General features: G+C 51.7%; 1 protein-coding gene across 1 annotated transcript; it reads left to right on the top strand.

Moving 5' to 3' along the window:
- The first annotated feature begins 70 nt into the window (after positions 1 to 70).
- Trim8 (tripartite motif containing 8) lies at positions 71 to 15,032 on the top strand. Its single transcript, XM_008845658.3, has 6 exons — positions 71 to 1,654; positions 11,457 to 11,552; positions 11,823 to 12,056; positions 12,889 to 12,920; positions 13,053 to 13,168; positions 13,501 to 15,032. Exons 1-6 carry the CDS (start codon positions 1,085 to 1,087, stop codon positions 14,106 to 14,108), a joined length of 1,656 nt encoding a protein of 551 aa, XP_008843880.1. The 5' UTR covers positions 71 to 1,084; the 3' UTR covers positions 14,109 to 15,032.
- Positions 15,033 to 22,604: the final 7,572 nt, after the last annotated feature.

Consider the following 22,604-nt stretch of genomic DNA (forward strand, 5'->3'; position numbering starts at 1 on the left):
GGGGGGGCAAAAAAAAAAAAAAGGGGGGGGGGGGGGGGGGGGGGGGGGGGGGGGGGGCCGGGGGAGGGGGAGGGCCGGGAGCCGAGCCTCCTGTTCATTAGCAGTTGAGAAAAATTCCTTTCTAGTTTGATCAATCCTTGTTTTTCCACCGCACAGCCGCGGCGCCCGCCCAGCGCAGCGACGGAGAGTGGGGTCTCCACGGCAGGGGTGCCCTGCGCCCGGCCTCCGGGGCGCACAGAAGTAGGGACGAGGGGGTCAGGCCGGAGCACCTCCGGGGCTTCTCCCTCCTCCCTCCTTCCCTTTCGGGTTGCCTTTTTTTCCACTTCTCTCCCTCCCCCTTCCGTTTCTATTTGTGAAGGGAGGAGGAAGGCAGAGGCGGGCTGGTGTCTCTGGCCGGGGACTGGAATTTCATCTGAATGACTGCCCCAGCGCGCACACAGCGCCCGGGAGTCGGCCCGCCCGCGCCCTGCAGCCCGCACCTGGCCGGCCAGCTGGGGGACGCCCGTACCCCGGCCCGGGGCCCGTCGGCTCGCCTCTCTTGCCCGAGCCGGGTCTAGCCAACCCTTGGAGCGGCCGAACTAGCTTTCAGCGCCTCTCGGACCTCGGCCCCGGGCCAGGCGAGCCGGGAGGGAGCTACCATCGCCGGGACCGTCGCTGGAGGAAGTGTGCGGGTCCCGGGCTCCGTGCGCCTTGGGGCGCGCCCCGATGCCATCCGCGCGGCCGTCCGTAGGCCGCGGGCCGCCGCTGCGCTAGCGGGTGCCGACCCGGAGGCGGCCTGTTATATGGAATTTGGACCTCGGCGCTGCTCTCCAGGGCTCGTGCCCCGGCCGCGGCCCTGGCGCAGCCCGCCGCCTCCCGCTAGGCGCTCGCCAGGAGGAGGAGACGCAGCCGGCGGCGCGCGCGGCGTGAGGACCGAGGCTCCCTCCTGTGGGGGGCGGGCACAGGGAAGGCGCTGGTGACTGAGCAACTGGCCGGGCCGGCGGGGACCGGAGCTCCGGGCTCGGTGGGCCCACAGCTGCACCAGACGGAACTCCAGGGTTGGGGAGTTAGAGAGGCCTGCCTGGGCTCCCTGCCCGCAGCCACCATGGCGGAGAATTGGAAGAACTGCTTTGAGGAGGAGCTCATCTGCCCCATCTGCCTGCACGTCTTCGTGGAGCCGGTGCAGCTGCCATGCAAACATAACTTCTGTCGGGGCTGCATCGGCGAGGCGTGGGCCAAGGACAGCGGCCTGGTGCGCTGCCCGGAGTGCAACCAGGCCTACAATCAGAAGCCGGGCCTGGAGAAGAACCTGAAGCTCACCAACATCGTGGAGAAGTTCAACGCCCTGCACGTGGAAAAGCCGCCGACCGCGCTGCACTGCGTGTTCTGCCGCCGCGGCCCCCCGCTGCCCGCGCAGAAGGTCTGCCTGCGCTGCGAGGCGCCCTGCTGCCAGTCCCACGTGCAGACGCACCTGCAGCAGCCCTCCACCGCCCGCGGGCACCTCCTGGTGGAGGCGGACGACGTGCGGGCCTGGAGCTGCCCGCAGCACAACGCCTACCGCCTCTACCACTGCGAGGCCGAGCAGGTGGCGGTGTGCCAGTACTGCTGCTACTACAGCGGCGCGCATCAGGGACACTCGGTGTGCGACGTGGAGATACGGAGGAATGAGATCCGGGCAAGTACACTGCACGCGCTCACACATACACACACACACACACCGCCTGGGGGACGTCCAACCAGACAGACTGACTCTTGTGACATTAGGCTAGAGACCCACTTCCAAACTCTTCTGTGAAAGTTTCGGGGGCAGGGTTCTGGGAAGAAGGGCCGCGCTGCGGGGTGTGTTACCGCACCTGTGCTTCTAGGGTCCCTCTTGCAAACCCTTTGTGAAATTGGGATTGGCTGCTAGAAGTAGTATGGGTGTTGCTTTTCTGTTTTGCGCAGCTCCCTCCCCCAGCGTTGTTTCTGTAAGCCCTACGGGAAGTCACCGAGGCAGTGACCCCGGTCCCGCTTCTCCAGCTGCTGTTTATGTAATGAGTGTCCTGGTGCCGCTGCTGTGGCTGACATGATCCATGATGCTGGCATACCAATGAGGAAGTAAACAAAAGCAGCCATGTTAGTTTTAAGGTCTATTGGAAACATATTGGGGGTTCGGGGGAGCTTCCGGAGCTAGAGCAGAACTCTGGTATTTAGCTGGGCAAGTCCAGGATGCCTAGGGGAGCTTCCCGACTTGTCAGCTCTGCGGATTTGTCCCAGCAGGCGCTCCCCAAGCTAGAAGCTGTTCTCTGTGTGCCTATGTATTGCCTGCGCCTGCACGAACAAACCTTAAAGTATGTGTCTTCCTCACCCAGGGCTCTTTCCTCCCAGCCCTGCCCTCTTGCACAGCCCTCCCACATTTGGGGAGGGGAGATGGAAGACGGAAAAAGAATCCTGTGGGTTTAAGGTTGAGCCGCCTTGAAATCTGGTTTCAGGCAGCTGGCTCCCCTGGGCTGGCGGCTGGGTGATTACCGAACCGCACCCCCTCCCATTGTATACACCCTGCAGCGGCAGCCAATGTCAAAACTGCCTTCCCCCTCTTAGGCCTCTGGGCCTGGCTAGCGAACTGGACTGAGACATACTTCCGTCCCCTTCCCTGAAAGGGGCTCCTCTTAGGTCCTTCTCTGGTCCCTTGGCGCTCAGGGTTGAGTCACAACCAGAAAGAAGGAGTTGGACTAAGACTGAGCCATCTTGAAAGCCCCAGGTTGGGGCCTGGGTGTGATATCGTGGGAGCCAGGTTGGGTTTGGTAGGACTGGGAGTGTTTATTTAGGGTGGGGGCCCCTGGAGGCTAACGAGGACTGTGGAGTATGAGGAAGCTCTGAGCGGGACTGGAATGTAGATGGGGGCTGTTTTCTTGGGGGGGGGGAGCTGTAGACTAGGAGGGGGACCAATCTCAATGAGTCACTGTTTAGCAATTAAAAACCATACATTTACAACCAACAAAAGGCTGGAGGGCCACCGCAGGCTCAGGGCGGGGATAACAAAATTTGCTGTATAATTAGTTTGCAATTGGATGGGCCAGCTCTGGGGTTTTGTGCCAGGAGAGGCCTCTGGTTTCTTAAAGGAAGTGTGGGGGATGGAGAGAGGAGCCACTCCTCCCCACTAGTACTGGAAAAGGCCAAGGCCTGAGGATGTGGAGGAGCCCTGTTGTCCTCCTCCCCGGACTCAGGGTAGGGACTGCTCACACTTTCCTCAGTATTGGGAAGCTGCTGCTATTAATAAAGGTGGCAGGGAGGAGGCTGGGAAAGTGCAGAAAGGCTGGAGAAAGAAGGGCTGACCAGTGCTCAGTCCTGAGATTGGCAGTGGAAGGTGGGTAGAGGGCACAGAAAGAGATGTGACTGAAAGAAACAGGAGAGGATAGCACCTAGGGTGTTCACACATGTGCTTATACCTCTGGGGTGCCCTTAATGGGGTCTGAATGCTAGGGATGCCTTTACTTGGAGTGGGGGAGAAAGCTTAATTATATCTGACTTGGTATTATGAGAATATCCTAGATACTCTCCTAATGGACCTGTCTTGCCTGTACCATTTGGGGATAGGGGCAGGTGGCACTTGTTTGCAGAGTATACCCTGGGGTTCCCTTCAGCAAGCCCCTGATTTCCAGATTCAGGTCAGAAATAGGCACTGAACTTTGTCAGCAGCTCCATGGGTGTGGGTGTATGTATATGTATGAATGTATATATGCTTGTGTATAGACTTACATGTAAATGTGTGCCCTTATGCCTGTGGGGGCAGGCTCAGAAGCAGTGAGTTGCATTAAGGCCAGATGTGCAATTTTGTGCACTCAGCATCTGTGCCTGAGGCTCATCTTCCTCCAGGCTCCCCACCTCCATTCTCTCTGGTGCCCGAGGGCACTGGACTTTAAAACCCTTCAAAAGCCCAGTGTCACTCAAGTGTGAGTTTGACTTACTGAATATGGATAGAGGTCCACCTTCTGGGAGGGGGTGAACCCTGGAGAAGATGAGTGGAAAACTCCTACCCCCTCTCTCTCTAGTCAAGCCAGGAGGAGAGGCCTTTGCCTCTGTCCCTTTTCTCTTTCTAGCAAGCATCTGTCTTAAAGGGCCCTTGCTGGTGCTGTAAAAAAGGGCACCAGAATTTTGCAAGGTATAGGGGCAGAAGCACAGAGACATACAAAATCTAGGTTCTGCTTGTGTTTCCTCTTTTGCTCTCCCATGGGGGTTGGGGGTGGGGACTGTTAAGGTGCCGGGTCAGTTGACTGGAAATTGGAAACACTGATTAACCCCTTCCTGAGGGCCCCACCCTTACATAGCACCCACTTCTGCACTTGAGTCTCTGGCCTAGGTAGGGCCATCAGGCCTCCACCCAGCTTGGGGTACTCAGGTGTTGTAGGCCAGAACATTGCCCTACTCTGCCTTTGAGGGACCTGGATGGCCACCAGATGGGCCTTAAGATCACTCTCTGGGACATGCCAGTGATCTTTCTTTTTGGGCCCAGGGTTGAGACAGCCAGGTGGACTCTGGCCTAGCAGTTCCCAGTAGACAAAACCCCTTTCAGCCTTAAGGTTCAGGGGTTCCTCTAAGTAACTGAGGGCTGGTGGGAGTTGGGAGCACTCTTAGGACCTCCCTCAGAATAGAAAGAACTGAAGAGAAGACCCGGACATGTGTGTGAGGGGTTTTATAGGTTATGTGTTCTTGAGCTTGTATGGCCCTAGTGTGCTCTTTTGTCATCCCAAAGACCCCAGATCCAAGCTGGAAATGTCTGAATTACATCCTTGTATCCTCCTTAGTGCAGAGCTGAGAAGAGGTATTCTCTGGGAAAGGGGATCCTACCACTTGAGCCAATTGGGTTTTGGGGTGAGAACACCCTGCTCATGTTGCCTGTACTGGATACACTGGAACCCCGAAGGGAGTCCATCTGTGGGTGGCTGTGAGAGGAGGCCTAGAGGGCTCAGCTAAGCTGGGCTGCATCCTGACTCAGGCAGTTCACATATACCATTCCCTCTGTCCATAGCAGACAGGGTGGGGAGGCTGTCTCTGTCCTGTGAGGGCTATGTAGCAGCATCCTTTCCTTGAACATCCCGAGTCTTCATAGATGGAAGTTTGGCCTCTTCCCTGGACCCTATGAGAAGACACAGGCAAGGGCCCTACCCCAGGAACCTGCTGACATAGTGGGGAGCCTGTCATGCACACCCTACTGATTATGCACACCTGCATAGTGGGGAGCCTGCCATACACACCCTGCTGTTCTGGGCTCTCTTCATCCTTCTGCAGGTGTGTGTGTCTGTGTCTAATCGTATTTTAACTTTTTGTTTCTCACATGGGTATCTCCAAGAAAAGATGTGTGCGTGACTAATTAGACACTACTTTCATGTGTGGCTGTGGGGTCAGGAAGACAGGCCCTCCTGTGTATGTGTGTGTGAGAGAATAAATGTGTAATGAGAGCAAGAAGTGTGCAGGCTGGCTGTGCCGTGCTGGCTGTATTCCTGCCAGCTGAAGTTTCCTTTGCCTGCTTTGCTGTTGGTAAGACTGCTGCTTTACTGAATGCTTGCTTAGGTGATGAGTGGGAAGTGAATTTGCTAGGGGGCCTGTAACTTTCTTGGCTGTTTGGGGTGTTCTGGAAGGATGGGATTCACCTCAAGGTGAGCTGTTGCCTGGGGTGGTTGTTGGAGGCAAGAGCCCCAATGGGTGCTGCAGAGCTTGGGGAAATGGAGTCTGGATGGGCATAGGCAGCCCAGCTTGGGCCCCTGTCCTGGGCTGAGCAAGCAAGCCTGGCTGGCCTCATCCCTGGCTCTGGGAAAGCCTTCTTCCCTGGCCGGCCTGGCATTCAAACCCAGACAAAGGGGGGCTTTCTCTCTCGCCTCTTTGTTCTGCTGCCCCAGAGGCTGCTCTGTGCATGGCAAAAGCTAATTCCGCTCTGCAGCTGGGAAGCCTCTCTGGCCTGTGGGGCTTGCTGTGAGGTTCCAGCACCACTCTCTCCTTGCCCTGACTCCTGTGCCTAGCACCCCTTCTTTCTGAGTGTGTGCCTTCCCTGACTTGAGAGTTCACAGTAGCCCAAGGCAGACACTATGGTGATGAAGGGGGACTTTTTTGGAAGGAAAGACAGAGTGCTTGAGCCCATGGAGCCAGGTCAAATGTGATCCTGGGACAAGCACTTAGGTGGGGGGAGTGAGGGGCAGACTTGGCAGTTAGGAAGAAAGTTAGCTCTTAGCAGGAAGGCATGTTCCAATAGCCCAGCCCCTTTCTTGTCCCCTCACCCCCTCCCTACCACCACAGGGGTTGCTAGAGCCAACCTCAACCTTGCCAGCAAACCTAGTGCCTGCCTCTGCCCAGGCCCTCAGACTGTTCCCTCCTGACCTTGCTTTTCTTCAAGGTTGACTTGTGGGTTTATTATTATTTATTAACTTTTATACAGCCCTGAGTCCCCAAGCCTCACCCATCTACCCAATCTAGTTTGGCAGCAAAATACCAACAGGCCCTAGCTGGCCAGGCTCCAGAGGAACCTGAGATTGCAGAGCAGAAGATAGGGGCTTATGATTCCCCTCTTGTTTGGGTGGGCACCGAGGCACCAGCTCAAGGCATGGGGGCAGGTCTGAGGAACATGGCACCCTAGAGTTCTCACAAACCTAGGATCTCTCAGAATGCTTGACACCCACAGATAAAGGGTAATGAGATGAGGTCCCATATGCTCCCTGGAGACCTTGATCATTTCATTGCTTCAGATTAGAGTTGGTTCCCACTCCAACACACTTGAAGTGGACCACAGTCCAGGAAGCTTATGGTGGGCCTGGGCAGTTTAGAAAGCCTCCCCTCCTCTACTTTGGGAGGCCTTGCTGGGAATCAAGGTGGGAAATCTAGTCCTACTTGTGCTGTGAGATTTTCCCAGGTGGGAAATGTGATTGCCTGGGAAGGTGCGCAGGGGTTTAGGTTGAGCTAGAACGAGGCTGTTTGGGGTGAGGTCTTGCCTGTGGTCCTCCAGCTTCTTACCTAATTTCCTTGATTTGGTAGAATTGGTGTGGGGGTGATGAAGGTAGCAGATAGCAGTCTCCCAGGGCTTGAGGTAGCAGCACCTCTCCATTCCCAGGCCTCTGGAGCAGGATTAAGGGGACCTGGCCCCAGGGAAGGTAGGCTTCTTCCCAGCCCTGCCTGGCCTGCAGCTATCTCTGGTTGAGCTTCCTTTGCTTTCCTGCCCAGCCCATTGGAACCAGGTGGCCTCTGAGGTGGGAGGGAGGGAAATTAAACCCATCCACCTGCTGGGGCATGTGACTACTGCCTTTGCTGGGCCCTGACTGGGCTCTCTGTATCCCTGCAGAGGACCTTGGAATCCTGACATTAAGGAAGGACACTGTAGGATCCCAGGGTATTACTACCTGGGAACAGTCAGTAATGACTAGAAGAGGAGGGAGTGGGCTGGGCAGTGTCCTGGAAGGCCTCAGTGGGAATGGGGGAGACCCTCACTGGCCTGAGGATGGGAATCTTTCAGCCTATTCGTGGTCAAGGGAAGTTAGATGGGTTGGGAACCTCTGACTGAATCTGTCCTTCCTTTCCTCATCTTCTCATGGGCTTGGTCATTGATGAGTAGCTGGTCAAAGAGATTGGTGAGAGATGTGTATGGAGGGCCTGGACCCTGAGTTGTGTCTAGGGGGCTTTATCCTGAACGTGTATGGGCAGCTAGCATGCTTTTTGAGCTCAGTTTGTTACAGGGGAGGCCAAGAGGCCTCATGTTACGGAAACCAGGTTGACTTTGAACTCAGAGATCCATCTGCCTCTGGGTCCTAGGATTAAAGGTGTGTGCCACCACACCCGACCCTGTGGAAAACTTTTTATGGAAGATTCTCCCCCATTGTCTGAGGCCACCAGAGATCCAGCCTTCACTTGTACAGTGTATGTGCAGTAGGAGGGGTCTTAGGGCCCAGGCTTCAATGTGTGCTGATGTGTATGTCCATCTGGGCCGTACTATGGGTTCCTCTGTTCTTGCTTCCCATACAAACTGTATTTATTGTCAGCCTGACCCCTCTGGCTGAGAGCAGATCCCCCATGTGTTGAGCTAAGGGGGCAAGGCTTGCTTGAAGAGTAAGGTCTGCTGGGTCATTGAAAGGAAGAGCCAGGTATGGAAAGACTCTAGGATTTCCCAGCTTAAAAGGAGAGCCTTGCCGGGCGTGGTGGCACATGGCTTTCATCCCAGTGCTTGGGAGGCAGAGGCAGGCGGGTCTCTGTGAGTTCAAGGCCAGCCTGGTTTACATAGTGAGTTCCAGGACAGCTGGGGCTACAGGGAGACCCTGTCTCAAAAAGACAAAAAATAAAAAATAAAATAAAAGTAAAGCCTTACCCTATCCCAACTCCTCCTGCCTCCAGCATCTTGTTGATTCTTTGTTTCTAGGATAGCAGCATCTACAATATATGTCTTCCTGAAGTCTCTTGCTGGCCTTGGTTTCCCCGTGTTTAAAATGGGTTGAGGAAGTGAGGAAAGAGTTGTTGGGAGCTTGTCTTTGGGAAGCCATCTGGGTGTGGGTGGGAACAGGGGTTATATAGTCAAACTGAGGACCCTCACAGAGAAAGAAAGACATTGAGAGTGATGCTTCCTATTAATACAGAACCCCTGGGTTTTTCAGTAAATAAGTTATACAACTACTGGGTCCTCAGGCTTTTTTGAGGCCTATCTATGAAGGGACTGGAGGAGAGCCCTGTGGTGGTTGTTTTTCCTTTATCCTCTTACATAGCCCAGATTGGCCTCGAACTTGTGGTGATCCTCCTGCCTCAGCCTTCCTAGTACTGGTATTAACAGTGTGTGCCACCATTCCAGGATAAAGCCCAGTTTTCTAGTTTGTTTTGGATGGGGTCTTACTATACATAGTGAGTTGAGTATGGCTGGCCCTGAATTTGCTATGTAGACCAAGATGACCTTGAACTCAAGAGATCCACCTGCCCCTGCTTCCTGAGTCCTGAGATTAAAGGCATGCATCACAATACCACCATACTTACCAACTAAAGCCCAGTTCTTTTAGCCCAGTTCTCTTTTTTTTCTCTTTTTGAGACAGCCCCAGCAGCAGACCATGTAGATTAGGCTGGCCTTAATCGCACAGAGATCCATCTGCCTCTAGAGTTCTGGGATTAAAGGCATGTGCCACTACTCCCAGTTTAAAGCCCAGCTTTTAAGAGGCCTGAATCTTTTTTTTTTTTTTAATATTTTTTTATGTGTATGAGTGTATTGCCTGTATGTGTGTAAGTGCACCCATGTTATGCAATACCCAAGGAGGTAAGAAGAGGGCGTCAGATTCCCCTGAAACTGGATGATTGTTAGCTACCATGTGGGTGCTGTGATTCAAACCTGGGTCCTCTGCAAGAGTAGCTAGTGCTCTTAACTGCTGAGCTATCTCTCCAGCCCCACCAAGAAGGCATTTTTACAGGTGACTCTTCCAGCCTTCTAGTGTAAGGCAAGTATAAGGCGAGGTCTTTGGCTGACCAAGATCTTTTCTGGACTTTGGAAGATTCTGTGACTGTATCTCAGAGTACTCATCTCTAAGATGGTGTTCCCCTGGGCACTTCAACTCTCTACACACTGCCTTCTCTCCTTTGTCTGTTCTGAGGCCCAACTCTGAGGAATTTTCCATGACCCCTGTTTGTTCTGGGTTTGTGCAGGTCCCTTCCTATCTTGGTCATGTGATGAAACTGTCATATCCTGCCCTCTATAGCTGTTTTTTTTAGTATAGTCACCAGTCACAAGCAGCTATTTACGTTGAAGTTAATGAAAAATAAATGAAGTCAGGTATGGTGGTGCATATGCCTGTAATCCCAGTACTTGGAAGCTGAGACAGGACGATTGAGAGTTGGAGACCAGGCTGAGCTACATATAGCAAGACCCTGCCTCAAAGAAAAAAAGCCTTCTATTTGTCTCACAAACCATGGTCTGATCTCTCTACAAGATGTGGTTGCACTCAAATGTATGCAGGCAATACACTCATATACATAAAATAAAAATAATAATTTTTTTTTTTTTTTTGGCCCTTTTGAGACAGGGTCTTCCTGTAGCCCCAGCTGGCCTGGCATTCACCAGGTAGACCAGGCTGGCCTTGAACTCACAGAGATCCAGCTGCCTCTGCCTCCCAAATGCTGGGATTACAGGCATGCGCCACCATGCCCGGCATAAATAAAATATTTTTTAAAAAGCCTTGACCATGCTGAAGTATTTGAAAGCAGGCAGTCACCAGCTTCTTGAGCAGGAGAGACCTTGTTTGAAGAGGTGTGTTTGGTGAGTAGGGAAGAGTGGGTTGTAGAGATTGGACATTAAGAGCTGAGAAAAGTAGCTTGATCTGACAGCAGATTGGTCTTGGAAGAGCCAGAGTCTCCTGTCTCTGGGTTTCACTGAGGGGCTGAGAGACATAGCTGGCAGGGGTTCCTAAGGCCCAGCTCTCAGACTCAGAAATAAGGAAGAGGGTGGCTGCCTTGCTGCCCAGTAGTATAAGGCAAATAGAAGCTGAGGTTTTTGGATGGGCCCAAAGGCCTGTGTCACCAGAAGGCTGTTTGACTCTCTGCATCACAAGGTACTCTCCTCAAGGTAGTGCCCCCAGAAGAGGTAGCCAGACATGGATAATAACAGCCTGGTGCCAGATCATCTGGTTTGTGTCACTTATTAGCTATACAACTTTAAAGAGTTTTTTTAAAAAATAATACTATTTTCACTATGTAAATCACCTGTCCTTGAACTCACAGAGATCTACCTGCTCTGCCTCCTCAGTGCTGGGATTAAAGGTATGTGTCCTAGGGCCCAGCTCTCAGACTCAGAAATAAGGAAGAGGGTGGCTGCCTTGCTGCCCAGTAGTATAAGGCAAATAGAAGGCTGTTTTTATTTTTAATTATGTATTGGAGGTGTATGTGCACATATGTACAAGTGCCTGTGAAAGCCAGAGGTGTCAGATTCCTCTGGAGCTGGAGTTAGAGATGGCTGTGAGCTATACAATGTGGGTGCTAGGAACCAAAACCAGGTGCACTGAAGAGCAGTTCTTGTTCTTAACTGCTGAACCATCTCTCTAGTCCCATTAGCCATACAACTTTAGACAGATTACTTAACCTTTCTGGGCCTTGGTTTCCTCCTTTGTGAAACAAGGGTTATAAAATAGTACTTACCTCATAGCACTGCTGAGATGATTAGATGAACTCCTTTGAGGTAAAATGAATGAAATAATGGATGCATAGAAAACACAGTGGTTGTCAAGTACCTTGAATACATGCTGGCTGAGCCTGCCCTCAGAAAGCTCAGGGTTAAATTACACAGGGGAAGTCATGTGGGCCTCTTTTTGCTAGGAACTGGTGGCCCTCAGCTTGCATGAAGGTCAGAGGAGGCTGGGTGACAGAGGTTTTAGGTCATCTGGGTCCTAGGACCTCTGGGAAGAGTCTGTTGCAAAGAGGGAGGTCTGGTGCCTGGCTATCCCTTGTAAGGTTGGAGTGATACCCCTCTGACACTCTTAACCCAACTGTCCCTGCAGAAGATGCTGATGAAACAGCAGGACCGGCTGGAGGAGCGAGAACAGGACATTGAGGACCAGCTGTACAAGCTTGAGTCAGACAAGCGCCTGGTGGAGGTAGTGAACCCTGAGCCCAAGTTGGGGTGGTGGTGAGTTCCTTAGGAAGGGTCTTAGCTCTATACCAGAATTCTATTAGTTACCCAGTGGGCTATCAGAGTAGGAGCCCACTGGTTGTAGGAGTAGCTGGCACATAGCCCAGTGCCACTTATGGGGAATTGGCAAGTCCTTACTCTTGGAAGCCAGGAGCTCAAGGTCCCAGACACCCCCAGCATTAGGAATGGGGTTGGGGTAGGGCTCACCTGCTGCTTGCTTTTGTTCCTCCTGCAGGAGAAAGTGAGCCAGCTGAAGGAGGAAGTGCGGCTGCAGTACGAAAAGCTGCACCAGCTGTTGGATGAGGACTTGCGGCAAACGGTGGAGGTCCTGGATAAGGCCCAGGCCAAGTTCTGCAGTGAAAACGCGGCGCAGGCGCTGCACCTTGGGGAGCGCATGCAGGAGGCCAAGAAGCTGCTGGGCTCCTTGCAGCTGCTCTTCGATAAGACAGAGGATGTCAGCTTCATGAAGGTGGGGTGGGGGGGCCACTCTGTACAGCTCTGGTCCCCAGCTGTTTCTACACAGTATACTCACCTGCCTTTGTCTTTGGAACCATCCTGCATGGGTTCAAAGCTGCCTACCTGCTGTTTTTAGTTTTGTGACCTTGGGCAAGTCATAGATGCCCCTGAGCCTTGATATATACCAATCTGTTATCCCTTATCATTTCAGATTTTTTAAATATCTGAAAACTAACAGAAACAAATTTTGGGAATTCATTTAATAGCAAATACTCAGTGAAACTGATAGAGGCAGTTAATGGTCTTACTGTGTTTCACATGAAAAGAAAATTTAAACAGGTTGCTTCATGAGTGTCAATGGACACTCATTGGATTATGATGTCCTGCTTGGATGATATGACATGAGCTCCATAGTCCCCTCCTGAAATCCAGAACATTCTGCAACCTGTCCTGCCTCAGCAGGTCAGATAAAAAGACAAGGAGCTGTGGAACCCCATTCTAGATAGAATGGATGGAATAATGGATGCATAGGAAACTTGGTGGCTGGCTGGGAAAGTGGCTCAGCTTATAGGCCTCTTGCCTAGCACGCACAGTGCAGGGTTTGATCTCCAGCACCACATAAACCAGACTTGGTGATATGCATCTGTAAATATACCCTAGGAGGTGGAAGCAGTTCAAGACCATCCTTGATATACCTAGTAAGTTCCAGCCCAGTCTGGGATACATGAGACCCTGTCCCAAACAGAAACAAAAATACAGTGGTGACATAGCAAGTGCCCCCAAAATGGATCTATTCTCTTTGTCTTGCCTTTTCCACTGACTCACTCTTTTCTCTGCCCCCACAGAACACCAAATCTGTGAAAATCTTAATGGATAGGTGAGCAGGTAGCCCCCAGTCCTTGGGAATACATCTGAGGGAGGAGAGGGAGGGCCATGCCCACCACGGGGAGGTAGGGCGGGCTCACTGGTGATGCCTCCTCACAGCAGACGCCCCGTCCACTGCCCTCAGGACCCAGACCTGCACTGGCAGCAGCCTTTCTCCCCCTAAGATTGGCCACCTGAACTCCAAGCTCTTCCTGAATGAGGTGGCCAAGAAGGAGAAGCAGCTTCGGAAGATGCTAGAAGGTGAGGGTGAGACCCTTGTGGGCAGGGTAAATGCCAACATCATCTCTGAGAGGCAGTGTGGCCTATATAGACTTGTGTTCACATCCTGACTTAGCCACTTCTAGTGGGGACCATGGGCGAATGATATTCCCTCTTTGAGCTTTAATTTCTTCAGCTAGAAAATGGAAATAATAATCTCTTTTACCTCCTAGTGGAGATGGGACAAAAATGGAGATCAACAAAAATGTCCTATTTGTGTCCTAGTGCTTTAAACACCCCCACCCCCGAGGGATTGGAAACCTGGGTTGCTTGGGCTAGGAGCTTTGGCAACTTTTGCTCCAAACTCTCCACAGGCCCCTTCAACACACCGGTGCCCTTCCTGCAGAGTGTCCCGCTGTACCCTTGTGGCGTGAGCAGCTCTGGGGCAGAAAAGCGCAAGCACTCAACGGCCTTCCCGGAGGCTAGCTTCCTAGAGACGTCATCGGGCCCTGTGGGCAGCCAGTACGGGGCGGCGGGCACAGCCAGCGGCGAGGGCCAATCTGGGCAACCCCTGGGGCCCTGCAGCTCCACACAGCATTTGGTGGCCCTGCCGGGTGGTGCCCAACCAGTACACTCGAGTCCTGTATTTCCCCCATCGCAGTACCCCAATGGCTCTGCCACCCAACAGCCCATGCTCCCCCAGTATGGCGGCCGCAAGATTCTCGTCTGTTCCGTGGACAACTGTTACTGTTCTTCCGTGGCCAACCATGGTGGCCACCAGCCGTACCCCCGATCCGGCCACTTCCCCTGGACAGTGCCCTCGCAGGAGTATTCACACCCACTCCCACCCACACCCTCCGTCCCTCAGTCCCTTCCCGGCCTGGCGGTAAGAGACTGGCTCGACGCTTCCCAGCAGCCTGGCCACCAGGATTTCTACAGGGTGTATGGGCAGCCGTCCACCAAACACTATGTGACGAGCTAACGCCACGCGGGCAGGGGACGCTGGGGACGCCTCCCCCCAGCCCCCGTGGCTTGGGAATTATGCATCCAGAGATCTGCCCTTCTTTCTACCTTCTCTCTCCCTCCCTCCATTCCTCCAGGTCTTTTCCTTTTGGATTATGTTTTGTTTGGGGTTTTGTTTTGATTTTTTTTTTTTTTTTTAAATTATGCATCTCCTGGGTGAGGAGGTGATGGTGGGAGCTGGACTGGGCAGGGGCTGCAGGTGGCCCTGGAGTTGGGACAGTGTTTGTCTCAAAACACCTGGCTCTCTTTTCTCCTTTTTTTTCTTCTCTTCCCTCCCCTTCACACCTCCCAGGGCTGGAAGAAGTCTTGGGGCTCCAGCCCTCCTCACTCACCCTGGGAGAAGGCCCAGAGCCCCCTGGCCTATTTCTCCTCCCTCCTGTTTTTTCTCTTGGGCAGTTTGATCACTGATTGAGTAAGGAATGACCTATAGATTGTGGAACTTTTTTTAAAAAAAACAAAGAATGATTTCTCCTGCTTCCTTCTCACCATGTACCCAGATGGAGTTCAAGGCCACATCTCAAGCAGCTTTTGGCACCTTCAGCCTCAGAGTGGAATCTTTCAAAGACAGGAACCCCATGTTCAGGAAAGGGGAAAAAAAGGAACTTTGCCAATGATAGTGACCACAGCAAAAGCAAATAATAATAATATTAATAATAATAAAGAGAAATAAATAATAAACAATAGCACAGCCCTTGTTGAGGTCCGTGGAGAAGGGGCTGCCCAGATTTGGGTCCTTACCTGGATTTTGACACTGCAACTTCCTATAGTGAGCACTTTGTATGAATTGTGGACTTCTTGTTCTCAAGACACAGGTATTTATTCTGTAATCTGTCTAGAGCACACACCGAAACCCAACCTTCTAATAAACATGATGGCGCAGTCCTCCCCGCCTTGCCTTTTACCCCCCCGGGGGTCTTCTGGCATTGGTAGCAGGGGCTTTTCTAAAGCTTCTACTCCTACCCCCTTTGCATTCTAGCCTGGGTCTAGATAATTTCAGCCCCGTAATTATCAGTTTGCTTAGGCACTGACTACCTCTCTGCTCTTCACCTTGGGTCTAACTGACAAATATTTGTTGAAGGCCTTCCAGCCCAGCACCCTACTAACTGGGCCCTGGCATCTCTGAGGTTCTGCAGTATGCGTCTTAGATGAAGGCGAAACACCTTTCTGTGGGTCTTGCAAAGTTTACCTACCTCCTAGCCACAAATATTTGTTGAGCACATTATGTGTGCCAGGTACTGTGCAGGGAGGGCTACAGGCTAAAATAGACCCTTGTTCCTTAGGAATATCTGTGAGACAGGTCACCAGGCTCCATCCTCCTTTGGTGACTTGGAGCTTTGACCTTGGAAAGGATACAGGTGGGGTAATAAGATGAAAATGTTACCTCTGGTTAACAGTTTTGTCATAGTGCCAAATAGATTGACACCCATTTAGACTAAATCTGAGAACCAGCAGTTTGCCTTCCTAGGTCTGGTGATTCTACGCCCTGGAGTAGGAGAAGTACTGTCTTGGTAGGGCTGACGAGGGTCCTGACTACTGCCCTGGGCCTACCGGGTCCACCTCTGGGAAGTCCTGTTATTTGTTTTTTAAGACTGTAACTGGCTGGCCTGGAACTAGAAATCCTACCTCATCCTCCTAAGTGCTGGGACTACAGGTTGGCCCCAACCTTTAAGGCTTTCTGCTCAGTTGCCTGTTTTGCATGCATCTCTAAGTGAACCTATGCCCTGTTTCCATATTAAAGAGGTCACCCTTTGCTAGCACCTAGTGTGGGCTGAATCAGCAAAACTGGGACATGGTGGGGAAAGAGAGTTTAAACCCATGTGAGTTGCTTAAACCTTGCTATTGCTAGCCACTCTTAGGAAAACAGAAGGTCCAGGTGGGAAGAGGATCTGGTCACACTCCTTGGCCCATTGGGCTGTGCAGATTAAACTGGTTAAGTCCTGAGTGTCCCACCTTCCTTAGAACTTTGCCTCTACCTCCCCCCTCCCCAGGCTGGCAGAAAGCCAGAGCCAGGAGCAGCTATGACAACAGCTAGCCTTCCCCGTTTCTGCACCTGTTTGGGGCTGAAGGGAGGGGACAGATGTCTGGGGCAGTCTTATGCTGGTGGGCAAATAGGCACTTTACTCACATCTGCTGCTGTCTCACTGGCTCTGTATTCTGTTTGTCAGGAGCCCTGGGACATGATCCATGCCAAGATCTGGGAGCCAAGACAGAAAGCTGCCTGATTTCTTTCCCACTTGGCCTAGTTTTGTTTTGGCCAATGGGAAGGGTCCTTTTTCCAGGTGCATCAATCAGTCTGAAATATGGAGGGGACACTTGGGGGTAGGTTGGGCTTGAAGCCCACCCCAGACAATCACACACAGGCACACAGCTGTAGGACCGAGCTGGCTTGGGCAGCCAGGGAAACTGGGAGAAACTAACTCCATCCAGCTGTCCCTAGCTACCCAGCTGTCCCTGGCTTTGTAGGAGCAGCTGTCACCCACCTCCCAGAAGAGTGGGGCCGAGGAGGCCCAGAAAGAGCTGAAGCTGCCCAGGACACAGGCCTACTGGGGAAAGCATAGAGGGGCCTTCCCCATGCTGGCCTGGAGGGCCAGGCAGAGGCCTCAGGTCCCTGCAGGTGCACCCCCAGCAGCCCACACCCTCTAGACTGGCCCCTGCTCCCCTCACCCCCACCCCTTCCCTCTGAGGTCACCAGCCTCCCCTTTCCAGGAAGGGCTGGGAGGTGATAGTCTCTCCCCACCCCATTGATGGGGGTGGTTCCTGTGGCCCAGATGTGCAGAGCCCGCGAGGAGGCCACCGCCGGGGGCGGGGGGAGGGGGAGTTTCCTCCTCTCACCACCCGGGCCCTCCGGGCTCTTTCATGTCCCAGCCCTCCCCCGTCCCAGCTCCAGCAAGCAGCTGGGCCGGCTCCCACCCCCTCCCTCGGGCTCTCTCCCAGCTGTCTTTCGGGTGGGGCCGGGCAGCTGGGGAACAGCTGCAGGGCAAGGAGGGCTCCCCCACCCCTACCCCGCATCTCTGGGCCTAGGAGGGAGTCCAGGGCAAGGCCTGGGTACCGTAGGCTCCCCTGCCCCGTCCCAGTGGGTTTGACAGGGCAGACTCCAAATAAAAGCTTTCCCAGCATCAAAGGACACCTGGAGGGGTGTGGGGTCATCCTGAAGCGTCCTATCTGATGAATCAGCACCTTCTCCATGCTGAGACCCCTTCATTCTAACCTCACTTCTGGATTCTTACCAGGACCGGTTCACACCAACCCACTCAGACACCCTCCTCCATCGTTATCATGCAGGATCTCAGGCACCTTTATTTTCTCTGGACTGAAGGTGGGGGAGCTGGGGGATTCCCTACCCCACCTCTGCAGCCTTTACATTCCCGGGGAGGAAGGCCAGGTGGGAAGGTACCTTTGACACTCTCCCCTACCAATAAAGGTTACCAGGAATCCTAGGTGAGAGGAGGTGGAGTCTTCTTGGGGAGGGGGTGTCCCTGTTTGGTTTTAGAGAATTCTTCTTTGTAAATGCTTTAGGAACAGTGGTCTTAATGCCTGGCATGATGGAGCATGCCTGTAATCCCAGCACTGGAGAGACAGGATCTTGCCTGGCCTGCAGAGACCCTGTCTCAAAACAGAACTAAACAAAACAATAGACAAACAAAAAAGGAGGAGGAGGACCACAGAGGGGACTAGGCGGTAGCTGGCTTCAGAACCTGGAATCCTGATAACTAATTCTAGAATCCTAGAATCCTCCAAATCTCCCTTTGCGTGTGTGTGTGTGTGTGTGTGTGTGTGTGTGTGTGTGTGTATGTGTGTTTTCTGAAACAAGGTCTCATTATGTAGAACCTGGTCTCAAACTTAAAATGATCCTTCAGCCTCTGCCTCCCAAGTGCTAGGATTACAAGTGCATGCCACCACATCTACCTCTTCCTTTCTGTTTGTTTATTTGTTTAATTTATTTAGACCAGATTCATTAAATACATACAGCCTAGGCTGTCCTTGAACTCAAAGTCCTCTTGCCACAGCCTCAAAAGTGCTGAGGTTACAGGTGTCCAGAACTATGCAGACCTGGAGCCCTATTTCTTTGAGTTAAGAAGACACTCTTAGGGGGCTGGAGAGCGATGGCTCAGCGGTTAAGAACACTGACTGTTCTTGCAGAAGACCTGGGTTTGAATCCCAGCACCACATGGCAGCTAACAACTGTTCATAACTCCAGTTCCTGGGGATCCGACAGCCTCTTCTGTCCTCCTCGGACATTGCATGACACGGTGTACTTACCTACATGCAGGCAGTACACACATAAAATAAAAATAATAAAATATTTTTAAAAATACATTTTTTCAAAAAAGACACTCTTAGATTGTCCCTGTACAGAAATGCTAGGGCATGGCTCAGAGTTTAGGCTCTTTAAAAAGCTAGGATTCTAGAATCTTTGGGATGGAAAACAGATACTGGAATAGTTGGGGCAGTTAGGGTTGAGAGGTGAGAAGGTAACTTCAAATCAGGAAGTCCTGGTCTCTAGAACATCCATTTCTTCCTTAGGGTTTGTTTGTTTGTTTAGTGCTGGGATTAAAGGTGAGTACTATGTTGCCTGGCTTTTGATTTTTTGTTGTTGTTTTTATTTCTCCCTTTAACCTTCACCTAAAAGCTTTTCTTCCCCTCCAGGGCAGGGTGCGTTCTAGTAGTCTCTAATGGAACTCTTCCAGTGACACAGCTTACAGTCCCAAAACATCCCTTCCATTGTGAAAGTTCTTTTAAATAAGAGAACTCTGCTGGCTAGAGCTCTGGTTGCTATCATATTGTTCATGGTATGTGGGCATCACACCCCCTGAGTGAGGGAAGTCTTCAAGAGCACAGGGCTGCTTTTGAACTTCTCCATCTCTCCTATTTCTGATGCACAGCCTGACAAAGGACTTATCTCAGAGTTCTGTACTGAGGGGGTCCTTGAGTGTTTCCTCCACAGGAAAAGTTTTCTTTAATTGCTGTGTGGTTAATTTCTCTCAACTGCACCAAACTGGGATATTTACGACTTCTCCTTGCACTAGATCTTCAGTAATTGGGTCTTTCTTGAGAGGGAACCCATCTGTTCTGTACCCTAGGTTATTTTTTATTATTTACATTGAGGCAAGAAGTAATATGTGGGATGGTATGTGGCTTGTAAAATAGGGGTGAAAGGTGACAGGCACCATCTCAAAATTGCAGGTCAGAACTGAAATAGGGGAAAAAGGTTTCCAAGAACTATTAGAAATGCTGTAGACTTCTGGTCTACCTTGAAAACAAAATGGCAGGGAGTCATTTGACATATGGATGTCCTGGCTGCAATTGGATGTTGGTATTAGACACTGTCCATATGCGTGCCTGCTGCAGGGCACTGAACAGGAGTGGGCATGGATGCAAATACGCAGCTTGACGCTTAACAGGGATTTACCAGTTACCATCCCTGCCAGCTATAATAGTGCCCCATGTTCTACCCATCAAATCTTATACTTAAGATCAATCTTTCAACAGTCCATACAGTTCCATGCCCCAGTGGCTTTGGACTTCAGACCCTCTACCTAGCCTCAAAGTCTTACTTCCTCTATGTAGACCCACCAGCCAGCCCCAATTCCATCAAAGGGTAATGGAAGAGTAGTAATGAAATGCTGCCTGTGAAGTGCCAGGTCTGGTGCTAGCCCAGCCAGCTTTCATGTTCCTTTGGGCCAACCACACTCCCATTCTTTGCTGTCTTGTTTAGTATTCTAATTGTGGTTTCTACGTCAAGGTACAAGCTGCACAGCTTAGATTTCCAACTAGGACATGAGTCCCTGTGGAAACATGAAATATTAGTCATCTTTGATGTTTCAGAGTCTAGCATGGCACCTCTGTATCCATCCATCCATCCATCCATCCATCCATCCATTCATTCATTCATTCATACAGCAAATACTTATTGAGAGCCTGTTAGTGCTGAGCATTGCTTCAGTGTTGGAACAATGTCATTGAATACGAACTCTGTCCATCTTAGAGTTAAATCTAATAAGGAAGAGACAGATGATGAGCAATAAATAAATAAAGTGGGTTGATGATAAATACCACAAAGGAAAACAAAAGCAAATGAGGGGGATAGGGTATGTGAGGAGAGAGGAGGGGGCCTGGAAGTTTTTATATAGGGAGGTGGTTGCATAAGACTTTACTGAGAGGCTGATACTGAGCAGAAACTTGAAGAATGTCAGGGGGCAAAATTCAGAGATATTTAGGACAAAGAGTATTCTAGGCAGAAGAAATAAGCACAAAGGTTCCAGCCAGGTACTCATCTCAGGAAAAGTCAGGGGATGCATGTGGTTGGGAAGACTGAGTGAGGGACTTGGTAGTGGGTGATGAAGTTACTGAGGCAGTGAGGGAACTTGGCCAGGACATGAGGCCACTATAAGAGCTTTGCTTCTGCTCAAGAGGTATGAAGGAATAAGGGCATGAAAGGCAAGCACCGAGGTGGGTATAAACTCTAACCAGTTCGCCACCGGGAAGGTGGGACTTGAATCAGGCACTAAAGGAGGTAAGAGAAGCACAAAGGTGGGGCAGAAATCTCAGGGAGGAGTTCGCTGTGAGAGCAAGTATGGGAATTCTCTTGGAGGGCAGGGTGGGGAGTTCATCTGGAACATTGGGTCTGTGTGAAGTTCATGGTCCAAAGTCTATGAAAGGATAAATGATGCAGAGGGTGGTACATTCCTATAATCCCAACACTTAAGTTGTATAGGAGTTGTATAGGAGGACTGGGAGTTCAAAGCCAGACTGGGCTACATAGTGAGACCTTGTCTATAAAAAAAAAAAAAAGTTGGAGTGGGGAGGGAGAGATGGCTCAGTGGTTAAGAGCACTGGTTGCTCTTGCAGAGGATCAGGGTTTGGTTCCCAGCACCCACATGGTGGTTCACAACCATCTGAGATGCCAGTTGATCCGAGACTCCAGTTTCAGGGGATCTGACGCCCTCTTCTGGCCTCTGTAGGCATTGCACAACACAGGTACACTAACATGCAGGCAAAACACTCATACACATAAAATAAAAATAATTTTTTTCAAAAAAAAGCATAAATATTTTGAGTTTGAGAGTCCCGCAGGGCCCAGAAGGTAGCCTTATGAGCAGGGAACTGCCCTTTTTTTGCACAATGGTTCTGACCTCCATGGGGAACAGAGGCCAGGCAGCAGGAGAAGAGGTGGTCAGTGAGGAGGCTGAAGAAAGTCCAAGTCAGTGTAGATGGGGATGGGGGCGGTGCAGGAAACACTGGGGCCAAGGGTGGAAGCCTACATCAGGCCTTCTCTTTCCTCACTCCCCAGCCCTGGGCTCAGAGTCAGCAGAAAATCCAGGCTCCAGGGAGGAGGCAGTGCAGAGCCAGAAGCTGCTGAGGGAGCAGGGCAGCAAGATGCCATTGTGTGCCTGCAATCAAGAGACTTCAGAGGAAATCAAAAGCACCAACTGGGGAAATGATGTGTGCATACTGTCTTTCGCTCACTCTCAAACACACACACACACACACACACACACACACACACACACACACACACACAAACTTCTGCCTCTAAAATGGGTCAAATGAAGGCTGTGGGTGTGGATTGGGGAGGGAGGGCTAGGAAGCAGGGCGGGGGACCCAGAGCAGCCTGGGCCCTGGTGCCCACTCACTCTCCTGGCATAGGAGATGGCAGCAGCTGCAGGGTGGGGTGGGATGTGAGGATAAATATACACCTCCCCATGCATATGGATAATGCACACAGCTGCCCTGCCTGCTTAGTGTTCATTAGGACCAACTGTTTCAGGAGTGGTGCAAGTTGGGGGGGTTACTGTACCCATTCACAGATTCAGGGCAGGGGGGCTGCCGGCAGCTGTGCAGGCACCTCCCCCTGCCTGGATCAGCTTCCTAGCCTCCAAATGCACCTTCCTTGAGCAGTCTCTTCTCCCAACCCACTGCCCTGCCAGCATTTGAAGGTCTTGGGGTGGGAAAGGGGCTGGGGGAGTGAGTCAAGATGAAATCTAGGTTGCTCATTCATGGGAGTTTGGTGAAATGAGGGGAGAGTGGGGCTGGATTAGGTCAGTTGGTCCAGGATGGACTATTGGTGACAACCAAAGCTTATCCCCTTCTTTCCAAAAGCCATTTGTGGCAAGAAACTGCTTTAGTTCTATCATCTGAGAGCTTAAGGGAAGCCCCATCTATATTGGAAAGCCCCAGATAAGGCCTGCTTTTTGTCCTCACACAAAATCCATGGCTGATGTGCTCCCCTGATTCTGCGTGATCCTGACCTATTGACACAAGGAAGGGTGGAGAAGGAAGGCTGCTGGGCTCCAACCCCAGAGTGTATCCAGGTAGGACTGGGGAGTAGGTTGGGAGAGGCCTGAGAAGGAGACTGGCTGATGTCATAGACATGCCATGACCAAATACTGCTGTGCAGCTTGTGTCTGACACAAGACTGAGAGGCCTGTGGACAGTGCTATGCCTTGCACTCTAG

Source organism: Nannospalax galili, unplaced genomic scaffold (assembly GCF_000622305.1).
Source record: "Nannospalax galili isolate Female #2095 unplaced genomic scaffold, S.galili_v1.0 scaffold161, whole genome shotgun sequence".
Classification (NCBI taxonomy): domain Eukaryota; kingdom Metazoa; phylum Chordata; class Mammalia; order Rodentia; family Spalacidae; genus Nannospalax; species Nannospalax galili.

Coding starts and splice junctions, on each gene's coding strand:
- Trim8 (XM_008845658.3), top strand. CDS start 1,085: ATGGCGGAGAATTGGAAGAACTGCTTTGAGGAGGAGCTCATCTGCCCC. Junction 12,057..12,888: donor AGGATGTCAGCTTCATGAAG/GTGGGGTGGGGG, acceptor CTGCCCCCACAG/AACACCAAATCTGTGAAAAT. Junction 12,921..13,052: donor GTGAAAATCTTAATGGATAG/GTGAGCAGGTAG, acceptor CACTGCCCTCAG/GACCCAGACCTGCACTGGCA.